This window comes from Mytilus galloprovincialis, chromosome 5 (genome assembly GCF_965363235.1).
Source record: "Mytilus galloprovincialis chromosome 5, xbMytGall1.hap1.1, whole genome shotgun sequence".
NCBI lineage: Eukaryota > Metazoa > Mollusca > Bivalvia > Mytilida > Mytilidae > Mytilus > Mytilus galloprovincialis.
In genome coordinates this window covers 99,159,677-99,173,806 of record NC_134842.1, presented here as the reverse complement: position 1 = coordinate 99,173,806, position 14,130 = coordinate 99,159,677, and the positions used below count along the sequence as shown (strand labels likewise).

General features: G+C 31.6%; 1 protein-coding gene across 1 annotated transcript in view; it reads right to left on the bottom strand.

The window, feature by feature from the left end:
• Positions 1-530: 530 nt before the first annotated feature.
• Positions 531-14,130, bottom strand: part of LOC143076868 (uncharacterized) — a 46,032-nt gene continuing 32,432 nt past the window's right edge. The window contains exons 6-9 of the mRNA XM_076252758.1: positions 13,872-14,078; positions 5,933-6,001; positions 1,945-2,022; positions 531-770 (exon numbers count right to left, since the gene is read on the bottom strand). Coding sequence (XP_076108873.1) covers positions 676-770; positions 1,945-2,022; positions 5,933-6,001; positions 13,872-14,078 — 449 coding nt within the window. The 3' untranslated portion in view covers positions 531-675. The remainder of the gene's footprint in view (positions 771-1,944; positions 2,023-5,932; positions 6,002-13,871; positions 14,079-14,130) is intronic.

Sequence of the window (14,130 nt, the reverse complement as noted above, 5' to 3'; positions counted from 1 at the left end):
TCTTCACAATACATAACATCACACATTTAATGCATAATCTACACTGAAGGAGATTTTTTTTTTCAACCTATCAAAAGTGATTAATGCCTACTTATAGTGCAGTGTAAACTGACAACTTGGCTTTAGTAAAAAGAATAATGTTGAAAAAATGATTAAGGTCAATCTAGCTTTTTTATGATTGATTTTTGGATAAACATGTTGATACAATCATCACATATTAGTGCAGAAAGATCACTTATGATGTCTGTGTGATGTCATCATCAAAACTGAACATAATTGAAAATAAAGCTCAATTAACGCATATTTATTATGGATTCAATAAAAAATATGATGCAAAGCCTTCTTCAAGATGGTATTTTACACACAAAGGTAAAGACAAGCCTTGGTATATGTCTAAATAAGTTTGCCATGTTCTGGAAAATTTTACATTTTTGGATAAATTACAAAACTTTTGAAGCCCCACTGCACACAATTTTGAGAAAAAACTAAATATTTGATCAACTATTCTTCATAACGATTTGACTTGTCTGAGAAATGTTCTGCAGTAGATTTATAATCCTACAGGGGCCAAGAAAGTAGCATTACCATAGTGTCTCCTTTTAAAAAGAAGTTGTATTATAAAAAATAGTTTGTCTGTATATATCACATGGCAATAACTTTATTTGGAAAAACAAATTATTGGGAATTCTGTTGTAAGTTGCATACAATATTTTCTGATGGTTGTTCCACTTCTCTTTCTCCTCTTTCTTCCTGAATTTTTGGATTATAAGCTGAAAGTAAAAGAAATTCTTTACTATTTGATATATATATAAATCAAGCAATAGAATTAACTCAATCAATAATTCAAATAGTTTTATATCATCCTACTGAAATTCTAATGAGCATATGCATGTTCTAAACCAAAAAAACAAACTGTTTCATTTTTTCACATAAATAAGGCCGTTAGTTTTTTTAGGCCGTACGGTGACCTATAGTTGTTAATGTCTGTGTCATTTTGGTCTTTTGTGGATAGTTGTCTCATTGGCAATCATACCACATCTTCTTTTTATTGTTTCTATACAAACTGTAGTCTTGAATTTGTATAGATGAGATGTCAGTTTTCTAGTTTTTATATTGTATTACAATCTCATTGAAATATGCTACAAATCTGCTTTTAGGGGTTTTATACATATTTAACAAATTAGTATTAATTTTAGCAATCCTTATTTTGGAATTTGCCATATGATTTGAGATATGGGTCAAACAAACAAAGATGAAATACTTTGACCTCCTCACTGCCACCTAGGGCCCTTGTACAAAGAAAGTTCATATTCACAATTATCTAAACCGCAATATTTTTTAAGATGTACCGGTAGGTTAAAAATTAATCCTAAATCTATATATCTATCATCTTTGCTAGCCAAGGATTACAACCCACGTCACTCCTCTCCACATTGGAGGATTAGGAGATAAATTCATACAATAATTTAGGATCCACAAGGTAATGATCAAATCAAAAAGTGCCTTTAACATGATCATGTAGTAAATGTAGGTAAAAAATTGCCATATGCTCATGATGCTGACAGTGGAACTAATCTTTAATCCTTAAAAACATGCAACAATATTTAGTGACAATCTAAATGTTCTTAATCAACTAATAGAAGTTCTTGTATATGTTTCATGCACAAATGTTTGAATGGCAACATATATTTTCTTTACCTGCATTGCCAAATGTGTAGACTCTAGATGATACAATATTTTCACCTTCACACTGAAGAGAGGTTCAAGTGCTGCCATTTGTCCAGAATAATGTATTTGGAATATGCGTGACTTTAATCAACTGATATTGTTATCATAAATGTTGGCTTAATCCACAAAGGGTGGAGAGAAGGGGAGTGGACAATGACCCTTGGCTAGTGTAGATGTGTATCTATTATTTAAAATAAATAATAATTTGATATTTACTCATAACATTGTTTTCTCCAACCTGAAAGTTTGTGTTATGTACATGGTGGTGGTTATGATGGTGGTGTTCGTTTACAACTATAAAAGAAAAATGAAAAAAAAATTTCTTGATTAAGTACAATGCATATATCATGTATATATGGATAATATAATATTATTTAATAATTACCAAGTTTAAAGTCATATGAAAGGAGTGATTGGTGAAAAATGATGTTTATCCAATTCTTAAACCAATGTATGTATATATCATAAACTTAAGTCTTCTGAGCAAGAGTTTATCATTTTTAACTCATTCATATTGTATAAGGCCAGACTTTTTATTTTATCTGTTTAACGAGAAAATTTGTAAAAAATTAGGGTCGAGGGGGGCGAAATAAAAAAAAAAATAAAAGTGAAAAATTGGTCCAGTCGACACTAAAAATAAAAATAAAACCATTATATTAAGTGATTTTTTTTTTTTTTTTTAGAATTTATCAAAATACAAGAACAATGAAATGAGAACAGACCAGTATATTAACCCAGAGAAATACCAATACATATAGTTTATATATGTCTCTGGTTAACCCTTCTATTAATATAAACATAAATACTATGTTTTGATTCTGTATTTCCACTAATATAGATCCATGGCACCACTCAAATATATCAACCTCGCTGCATATACACTATATATGTATATACCAGTCACCCAGTCAGGAACCTCTTAGTGTATGTAGAGACATATATATACACATGTGTATATATGTCTCTGGTGCACAGGCACTTGTCTCAGAAAAAAAATTTCCTATATACCTTAATATAACACGTGTTATATTAAGGTATATAGGAAATTTTTTTTCTGAGACAAGTGCCTGTGCTCTGGTGTAATAGTCCCAGAGTTAAGCAACTTTAACCTATAAATTGAAAAAATGCTTATACATGGAAATATATACATTAATCAAGAAGATCTAACCAAAAGTATGTTAATGCGTGTGGAATGCGTAATTTTCCCTTTTGGGATCAATTTTTGTCTGTCAGCAGTGGCATTCATGCGTCTGTAGTCATTATCGCAAGAATCTGGATTTCGGTTATAGCGGGTCCGTTTCCGATGAAATCCCGATTCCGATCCGTAGTTCTACAAATTTAAATGTCGGACGAAGAAAAATTTACAAAAATAAACGATGTTTGATATGCTATTTGGAAAGGAATATGACGTTTCAAATGCAATACATGGATGACAAGTTTACTTTAGGCTAATTTCATCAAGTTCTGATGAAGTAATAACTGATTTTGCCGAAAGTTAGAATGATTTGATGTACCGGCTCTCGTGTAACAAGTATGAAAAGCATGCCACCAGCTTAAAAATCTTTTGGAAGAAAATATATCGTTTATGCCTTGAATTTCTTTACTTTTAAATGAAAATTGCTGTTTCATTGACTTGGTAAAAATTAAATATTACCGATAACGAAATTGACTGAAAGCGAGTATCGTGAACGACACATTTTATTTTTTTCTGAGGATTTCGTAACAGTCGGCGGGAAAAATAATAATAAAAGTAAGAAGCACTACTTTTATTTTTATTCTAAAATCGGGAAAGGTGGAGTCGGCGGATCTCGTTAAACAGATAATAAAAAAAGTCTGGCCTAATCATCATTTTTTTTTTTTATCTCAGTCTGTTATATATATCTTTATTCTCATAAACCAAAGTACAATGGTACAGAGACATATACAAATAAATTAACATAGTATAAATTTTAAATACAAATGTAAAATAGAAACATAAAGTGATTACCCAGGAGATTCTAGGCATTTAATAATAATTCTTATAAACTTGCACAGATTGTTTAGTTCAGATGGGTTGCTACTTTTCATTAGACTTTGAAATTTTTAAATATTTGGTCTGTTTATAAAATGATGCTTTAGTAGCAGTTGTCTACTATTATCTATTGCCGAGCATTCTAAAATATAGTGGAACTCATCGCCAATGTCACCGGAATTGCACAAAGTACAAATACGATTTTCTCTATGAATGTTTAGCATGATCTACCAATTTTTTTGCTTTTGTGAAACTTCCTGTTCTAGAAAATAATAAACCAAGATATGTAAATTCTTCAACAATATCTAACTCAATATCAGCATATTTAAAACTAACATTTTGTAGTGGTCTACCTTTGGAAAAAATTACTATTTTGCTTTTTGGGATATTGACTTTTAATTTCCATATCACAATATTCTTTTAAAGCGTCTAATTGTTTTTGTAGTTCTGCTTGTGTTTCTGAAATAAGTACAGTGTCGTCTGCGTACAATACAACAAACAGTTTTAAATACATACTTAGTTCGTTCTCTATTTGATCTGATAAAGATTTCAAACCATTTATATTTTTGTTCTGAAAAAAGCTTTCTAAACCATTTAAATAAATAGAAAAAAGTATGGGAGATAAATTTTCTCCCTGTCTTACACCTACATTACATGGAAAGTAGTCTGAATATTCAGCCATCACTAAAAAATTGTGATTCTACATTTTTATACATATCTAAGGAGCCTGTGTGTCTCACCTTGGTGTATGTGCATATCAAACCAAGGAAACAGATGGATTCATGACAAAATTGTGTTGTGGTGATGGCGATGTGTTTGCAGATCTTACTTTACTGAACATTCTTGCAGGCTCGACAAAAATTGACTATAAATGATAATAACTCCTTAAGGAGTCAATTGACCATTTTGATCAAGCTGACTTATTTGTAGGTCTTACTTGGCTGTATATTATTGCTGTTTACAAATTATCTCTGAAATAATATTCAAGATAATAACTAATAGCTGCAAAAATTTCTAAAAATAACCAATTCAGGGGCAGTAACCCAACAACAGGATGCCTGATTGGTATGAAAATTTCAGGGCAGATAGATCTTCACCTAATGAACTTTTCCTCTTGTCAAATTTGCTCTAAATGCTTTTGTTTCAGAGATATGAGCCAAAAAAGACACTTTACCTAAAGTACTAATTTTAGCCATGTCTGCCATCTTGGATAGTGGGCGGCTCATCAGACACATTTTTTAAACTAGATACCTTACTGATGATTGTGGACAAGTTTGGTTAAATTTTGACTTAATAGTTTAAGAGCAGAAGTTTTTGTAAAAATAAAAAAAAGAAGAAGTAGTATGATTGCCAATGTTCAACTCTCCACAAGAGACCAAAATGACACAGAATTAAACAACTATAGGTCACCTTACTACCTTCAACAATGAGCAAAACCCATACCTCATTGTCAGCTATCAAAGGCCCCGAAATGACAATATAAAACATTTAAAAATGTAAAGTTTACAAAAAATTAAAAAAAAAAGGTTAAAAATTGACTATAAAAGGCAATAACTCCTCAAGGGGTCAACTGACTATTTTTCCATGTGAGATTCGCTCTAAATGCTTTGATTTCAGAGATATAAGCCAAAATCTACATTTTACCCCATTGTTCTATTTTTAGACATGGTAGCCATCTTGATTGGTTTCCCGGGTCAACAGACACATTGTTTAAACTAAATACCCCAATGATAATTGTGGCTACTTTGGGTGAAATTTGGCCCAGTAGTTTCAGAGGAATTTTTTTTATTAAGAGTTAACAACGACAGAGGACTGACGACAGAATCCAAGTGATGAGAAAAGCTCACTTGGCCATTCGGCCAGGTGAGCTAAAAATGTAATATAGGTCATATATACACAATTATTATGATTACAGGTACCCAATTAAATTGTGTCACAGGAAATGTGATTAATTAATATTGACAAATGATTGACAGCAAGAAGTTCTTGATTACTTACTCAGAAGATCTAGTACTTGAGCATGTTGAGTGCAAATACTTGCATATATATATTTGAATAAACTGTTTTTGACATCAAAACAACATTTATAATATAACATTTAGAATGTTATGCATCAACCAATTGAAAGATTTTTTGTTGATGTGAGCTTAATAGTTTTATATGTATTTTCATGATTTATAGCACAAAACTCACCTGGAGTTGTGGTAGTGGAACTTGTGTTCCCATATTCGATTTCTGCAGCCCATTCTTGTAAATCTCGTTCTACAAAATCAAATTGCATAATTGTTTCATATACATGATATACTGACCAAACAAGCTATCAAACTATTTTTCTATTAGTTGTTGGGTCTATCCATTAAGCCATGACATAAAATGGGACATCCTAGTTAAATTTTAGAATGTGACACAGGTTGAAAAAATAATTGATTCAGAAAGAGGATATAACAAAGCATCCAGAAAAATACAACAGAAGATAGTTTGATAAAATTGATTCTAGACGCCTTCTTTGACCAATCAACATATGTAACATATGTGACATGTCAAATATCTATTTAAAAAACAAATTAGTTATGATAAAATTTGTTTTTTGCTTTTGAGCAATTCACCATACTGTTGAATATTAATCCTCTCAAAAAAATGTTTGAAGAAATTTTCTTTTTATTTAGGAAATCTGAAATGAGAAAAATTGAACCCCCCCTAATCTTTTTTCACATCCCCCTTTAACTTATTCCAAAACTGATCTCAATTCAAATTACTAATGGAGTTTGCAACAATAACTACTCATCTAAATACATAATAAAATATTAAAATGTAAAAAAAGTGCTTGTTATCACTGAATGGTAAAGATTGTTTTAATTTATCAGTTGGTAAAAGTGAATATACATTTCATATTGTATAAAACAATGATTTAAGTTGATTCAACTACTATTCTGGACAAAGAAAGATAACTCCAATTTCTTGCTATTGCACAATATTGTGCAATTGAAAATTTCTTGCTATTGCGCAATACTGTGCAATTGAAGATTTCTTGCTATTGCTGAATACTGTGCAATTGAAAATTTCTTGCTATTGCACAATACATGTACCTAATATAATAATTTTGGATCCTGTTTTGAACCAACTTAAAAACTGGGCCCATAATCAAAAATCTAAGTACATGTTTAGATTCAGCATATCAAAAAAGCCCAAGAATTCAATTTTTGTTAAAATCAAACTTAGTTTAATTTTGGACCCTTTGAACTTTAATGTAGACCAATTTGAAAACGGGACTAAAAATTAAAGAAACTACATACACAGTTAGATTTGGCATATCAAAGAACCCCAATTATTCAATTTTTGATGAAATCAAACAAAGTTTAATTTTGGACCCCGATATGGACCAACTTGAAAACTGGGCCAATAATAGGAGTTGAGATCCCAACAGTTTAGAAATTAGGGGCCAAAAAGGGGCCCAAATAAGCATTATTCTTGGTTTTCGCACAATAACTTTAGTATAAGTAAATAGAAATCAATGAAATTTAAACACAAGGTTTATGAATACAAAAGGAAGGTTGGGATTGATTTTGGGAGTTGAGATCCCAACAGTTTAGGAATTAGGGCCCAAAAAGGGGCCTAAATAAGCCTTTTTCTTGGTTTTCGCACCATAACTTTAGTATAAGTAAATAGAAATCTAGGAAATTTAAACACAAGGTTTATGACCATAAAAGGAAGGTTGGGATTGATTTTGGGAGCTTTGGTCCTAACAGTTTAGGAATAAGGGGCCCAAAGGGTCCAACATGCGTATTGTTATGCGTTTACTTTTCTACATTGGCTAGAGGTATAGGGGGAGGGTTGAGATCTCACAAACATGTTTAAACCCGCTGCATTTTTGCGCCTGTCCCAAGTCAGGAGCCTCTGGCCTTTGTTAGTCTTGTATTATTTTAATTTTAGTTTCTTGTGTACAATTTGGAAATTAGTACGGCGTTCATTATCACTGAACTTGTATATATTTGTTTAGGGGCCAGTTGAAGGACGCCTCCGGGTGCGGGAATTTCTCGCTACATTGAAGACCTGTTGGTGACTTTCTGCTGTTGTTTTTTTCTATGGTCGGGTTGTTGTCTCTTTGGCACATTCCCCAGTTCCATTCTCAATTTTATTTGTTTGATTTCATCAAAAATTGAATTATTGGGGTTCTTTGATATGCCGAATCTAACTGTGTATGAAGATTCTTAATTTTTGGTACCGTCCCGTTTTCAAATTAGTCTACATTAAGGTCCAAAGGGTCCAAAATTAAGCTTAGTTTGATTTTAACAAAAATTGAATCTTTGGGGTTCTTTGATATGCTGAATCTAAAAATGTACTTAGATTTTTATACGACCGCAAAATTTAAAAAAAATTTTGGTCGTATGTTGGTATCACGTTGGCGTCGTCGTCTGCATCGTCGTCCGAATACTTTTAGTTTTTGCACCCTTACTTTAGTAAAAGTGAATAGAAATCTATGAAATTTTAACACAAGGTTTATGACCACAAAAGGAAGGTTGGGATTGATTTTGGGAGGTTTGATCCCAACATTTTAGGAATTAGGGGCCAAAACCTAACCTTCGTTTTGTGGTCATAAACCTTGTGTTTAAATTTCATAGATTTCTATTTACTTAAACTAAAGTTATTGTGCGAAAACCAAAAGTATTCAGACGTAGACGACGATGACGACGATGACGACGATGCTGACGCCAACGTGATACCAATATTTTAATCTAGTATTTAATATTACAGTGAGACAATATTTATGATGTTCAACTTCCATTCTGCAGTATTATCATGATTATAATGTTATAAGAGGCCCCATTTTGAAATTTAATCAACTATACACAAACAGGACAAATCAATGCAAATGAAACACAATGTACATGATTTAAGAATGTGGTAATCGGAGGAGCATTTTCCTGCTATGAACTAATGTACTTTCAGTATTGTCAACAGTGTAAGAACCTTATTGAGAAACTTAATCTTGTAGCAAATGTTTTGATCAGTATATAAGAGAAGCAGAAGATACCAAAGGAACAGTTAAACTCATAAGCCGAAAACAAACATGACAAACTGACAATGACATGGCAAAAAAGTCTAAAAAACAAAACATAAACTAGATGTGTCAAAGCAACACGAATGGCCCCGTCCCAAAAAGTTGAAAAATCTGCAATTTCAATACCACATGTGGACACAAACATGATGGTAGTCTCACATTGATATGTTCATAATTATAAATTAACTATTAACAAAACTCAGCTCAAAATGTGATGGCCTATAGAAAAAAAATCTGTATTTATAACTGTGATTTTCAACAATTTTCAAAGTTGTAAACCCTTAATTTTGGCAAAAATTAATGGAGAGGAACAAAACTTGAACTTGATCTGTAACTCATCATGAGTAACTCACATACCAAAAATCAGCCCAATATCTGAAAGTGTTTAGAAAAAAAGTCTATAACTGTGATTTTCAACAATTTATCAAAGTCCAAAGCCTGTAATTTCAGCAAAAATTAGCAAAGCGGAACAAAACTTAAACTTGACCTATAACTGATTATGGTAACCTCACATACCAAAAATCAGCCCAATATCTGAAAGCGTTTAGTAAAAAAGTCCATATATAACTGTGATTTTCAACAATTTTCAAAATTGTAAACCCTTTAAATTTTGGCAAAAAATTAATGGAGAGGAACAAAACTTAAACTTGATCTGTAACTCATTATTATAAGGTTAACTCACAAACCAAAAATCAGCCCAATATCTGAAGGCGTTTAGAAAAAAAACTCTGTATAACTGTGATTTTCAACAATTTATCAAAGTCCAAATCCTGTAAACTTTCAACTGACATCTGTTATGTGCCTTACGAATAATTTTCTGTAAATGTAAATTTGACGGAATGTAATCACATATAAACAGCATATTTAAATGTTAAAAAAAAAGTAAAAACACAAAAATACTGAACTCCTAGGAAAATTCAACCAGGTGCTCCGCAGGGCGCAGCTTTATACGACCGCAGAGGTCGAACCCTGAACAGTTGGGGCAAGTATGGACAAAACATTCAAGCGTGATACAGCTCTGAATTTGGATTGTGATCAAATTTTTGACATTACATGGTGTTTTTTTTACACAAAACAAATGTCAAGATTTTACAAATCAATTAAAGATTTCTTCTTCAAACTTTTTAAATCTAAAATTAAATAGTTGATCATGACACAGCATAGGTTTCTGACACAGAACGAATGTGGTCTAATGAACTTAAAAGGTTTTTTTTGCCTTTGAGCAATTCACTATGCTGTTGAATATTAATCCTCTCAAAAAAATGTTTGAAGAAATTTTCTTTTTATTTATGAAATCTGAAATGAAAACAATTTAACCCCCCCCCTTTTTTTTCACATCCCCGTTTCCCTTTTTCCAAAACTGATATCAATTCAAATTTCTAATGGAGTTTGCAACAATAACTACTCTTTTAAATACATCATAAAATATTAAAATGTAAAATAAAGTGCTTGTTGTCACTGAATGGTAAAGATTGGTTGGTAGTAAAAGTGAATATACATTGTTTATTGTATAAAACAATAAAAAAAACTTCATCAGCAACATTTTATATTGGCAAATTTCCAATGAAGTTATTTACATAAAGTTATTGGCAAATAAAAATAGAAAATGACATCATAGTCATGTCTGGCAAATGTCCAACATACATTATCTAAAAACATTTTAGATAAGATAAGGAAAAAAAGCTTCATCAGCAACATTTTATATTGGCAAATTTCCAATGAAGTCATTTACATAAAGTTATTGGCAAATAAAAATAGAAAATGACATCATAGTCATGCCTGGCAAATTTCCAACATATATTATAAACTACTATTCTATACAAAGAAAGATAACTCCAATTGAAAATTAATTGCTATTGCACAATATTGTGCAATTAGATATTTCTTGCTATTGTGCAATACTGTGCAATTGAAAATTTCTTGCTATTGCACAATACTTGATATGGAATCCTGGTTTGGACCAACTTGAAAAATGGGCCCATAATCAAAAATCAAAGTACATATTTAGATAAAGCATATCAAATAAGCCCAAGAATTTAATTTTTGTTAAAATCAAACTTAGTTCAATTTTGGACCCTTTGGACCTTAATGTAAACCAATTTGAAAACTGGACCAAAAATTAAGAATCTACATACACAGTTAGATTTGGCATATCAAAGAACCCATTTATTCAATTTTTGATGAAATCAAACAAAGTTTAATTTTGGACCCCCATTTGGACCAACTTGAAAACTAGGCCAATAATTAAAAATCTAAGTACATTTTTAAATTCAGCATATCAAAGAACCCCAAGGATTCAATTTTTGTTAAAATCAAACTAAGTTTAATTTTGGACCCTTTGGACCTTAATGTAGACCAATTTGAAAACGGGACCAAAAATTAAGAATCTACATACATAGTTAGATTCGGCATATCAAAGAACCCCAATTATTCAATTTTTGATGAAATCACACAAAGTTCAATTTTGGACCCTTTGGGCCCCTTATTCCTAAACTGTTAGGACCAAAACTCCCAAAATCAAACCCAACCTTCCTTTTATGGTCATAAACCTTGTGTTTAAATTTCATAGATTTCTATTTACTTATACTAAAGTTGTGGTGCAAAAACCAAAAATAATACTTATTTGGGCCCCTTTTTGGCCCCTAATTCATAAACTGTTGTGACCTCAACTCCAAAAATCAATCCCAACCTTCCTTTTGTGGTCATAAACCTTGTGTCAAAATTTCATAGATTTCTATTTACTTATACTAAAGTTATTGTGCGAAAACCAAGAAAATGCTTATTTGGGCCCTTTTTGGCCCCTAATTCCTAAAATGTTGGGACCAAAACTCCCAAAATCAATCCCAACCTTCCTTTTGTGGTCATAAACCTTGTGTTAAAATTTCATTGATTTCTATTCACTTTTACTAAAGTTAGAGTGCGAAAACTAAAAGTATTCGGACGACGACGATGACGACGACGACGACGACGACGACGCCAACGTGATAGCAATATACGACCAAAAAATTAAAATTTTTGCGGTCGTATAAAAAGGAAAATCAAAAATCAAAAGGCAAAATCAAAAGTCCAAACACATCAAACGAATGGATAACAACTGTCATATTCCTGACTTGGTACAGGCATTCTCTAATGTAGAAAATGGTGGATTGAACCTGGTTTTATAGCTAGCTAAACCTCTCACTTGTATGACAGTCGTATCAAATTCCATTACATTGTCAACGAAGCATGAACAAAACAAACATACTCAAAGAGTAAAAAATGTCAAAAATAGGGGTATAGCAGTCAATATTGTGTTATCATCTTAATATCACTATAAAAACAACAAATGTAACAAAGAAGCACAAAAAGGCATACATCAAATTTAACATACTCATTTTGTTTTTCTTATACGACTTTTTTCACAAATCAAATTCACAAAACAAGTAGTTTCTGACAAAAAACACGGTATTAAGTACTGAAATGAATAAAAACCATTCCCCCTATATTTTTTCAACTTATTTATTTTTCATTTTATACTTGGTGATGAATTAAATGTCCCATTTTAAAAGGGTTAAAATGAGGTCTTTTTGAAACATAATCTTTATTATAAAAAAAAGTTGACAACCAACCAAAATAAAATTATTCATACTATCTCTTCCTCATATCAACATGTTTGCCCATTTTGTTGCATTTAATGGCTCCATACAAAAAAATATTACAGGTTTTCCCTGTTATACCACTAAAGCACTATGTGAATGGACTGACCCTATTAGCTTTGAACTAACTGTTAAACAATGTGTTAGTGACTGTTTGTACTCTCAGATCTATACTTTGTGTCTTTTTTGTTTTTACGGATGAACAAATACATACCTGTACCCTGCTAAGAGTTTTGATAGATGTTTTTCTGTTTTCATGAATTGATCTGATTAGTTAAGCACTTTTTTCTGATTTTTATAGTTTTTTCTTATATTGTACTGATACACCACTGTCCAAGGTTGTGGGAGGGTTGGCTACTTCCAAATTATTTAACCTGCTACATTCTGTATCATATATGCCTACCCGTATCCCAAGTCAAGAGCCTGTAGTTCAGTGGTTGTTGTTGGTTCATGTCTATTATATCTGTTCTTTGTAAATTACTTTGTTATGAATCATCATGAATTAACCCTTTCAAAAGCATGTTTAGTTTTCTCAAATAAATTCTTTTGTATTTTTCATGTCCAGCCATTTTAAAGGTATAAACTCAGCATGCTCAGTATGGTATGTTTTTTTTCTTATTGTTGAAGGCAGTATGGTTGCCTTTAGTTGCTTTATTACATATACTTCACTATTGAACTTAAGTTTTGTCATATGTAATCATATGTTTAACATATCCTTAATTTTATATAAGGAGCTTCATTATAAACAAAAGTGTGCTATGACTTTTGGTGGGAAAACTAACAATCCTAGTCAATTAAGATTGAAGTCCAGTATACCTGCAACTTGTGAGATTTGAACTCACAACCTCAATGTCAATGTTGACAGGCTAGTTTGATTACATAGACCACACTGCCACCAAGGACATTCACTTTTTTATATCAATAAGGCCGTTAGTTTTCACGCTTGAATTGTTCTACATTGTCATTTCAGGGCCTTTTATAGCTGACTATGCGGTATGGACTTTGCTCATTGGTGAAGGTCGTACTATGACCTATAGTTGTTAATTTTCTGTGTCATTTTGGTTCTCTTGTGGAGAATTGTCTCATTGGCAATCATACTACATCTTAATTTGAATATTGATCGTTCATTATAGATAGACTATACTGACTTGCTGAGCCAAATCAAGATTTTTAATATCATTCTATTTCACAAAATAGCAGTCAGCAGGAAGACACGTCACTCTACCTGAACTTATTATTCTGACTCTGATCCAACTAGTCTTCGCTCTGTGTGCTTATATTTATATATTTATATATATATATTTAGAGGAGAACAGCAAATATCAATTTAAAAGTCTTCGGTTTGACCTGATCAAACCGAAAACTCAAACATGTGAGACAAACACACTTCCACAAGACTAGAGATGTTATCTGAAATATTTGAAGAAAAATCACTTACCACTATACTGAGCTGATGGATCTTTGTTCCATTTAGGGTCTTTGCCGTCTGAAGTTGTGACGGTTAATACTTTTTTCTTTGCCAGATGATATAACAACTTATTGACGGCTTTTTTGGATTGTCCAAGGCCACATTTTTGTGCTACGTCTTTTGGTTTCAAGTTCATGTTTGGTTCCGCAAATAAAGAAATTATTTTCTTAAGATTTTCTATAATGAAAAGTATTTTTATCAATCATACTTGTTTTAAACTGGAACATAG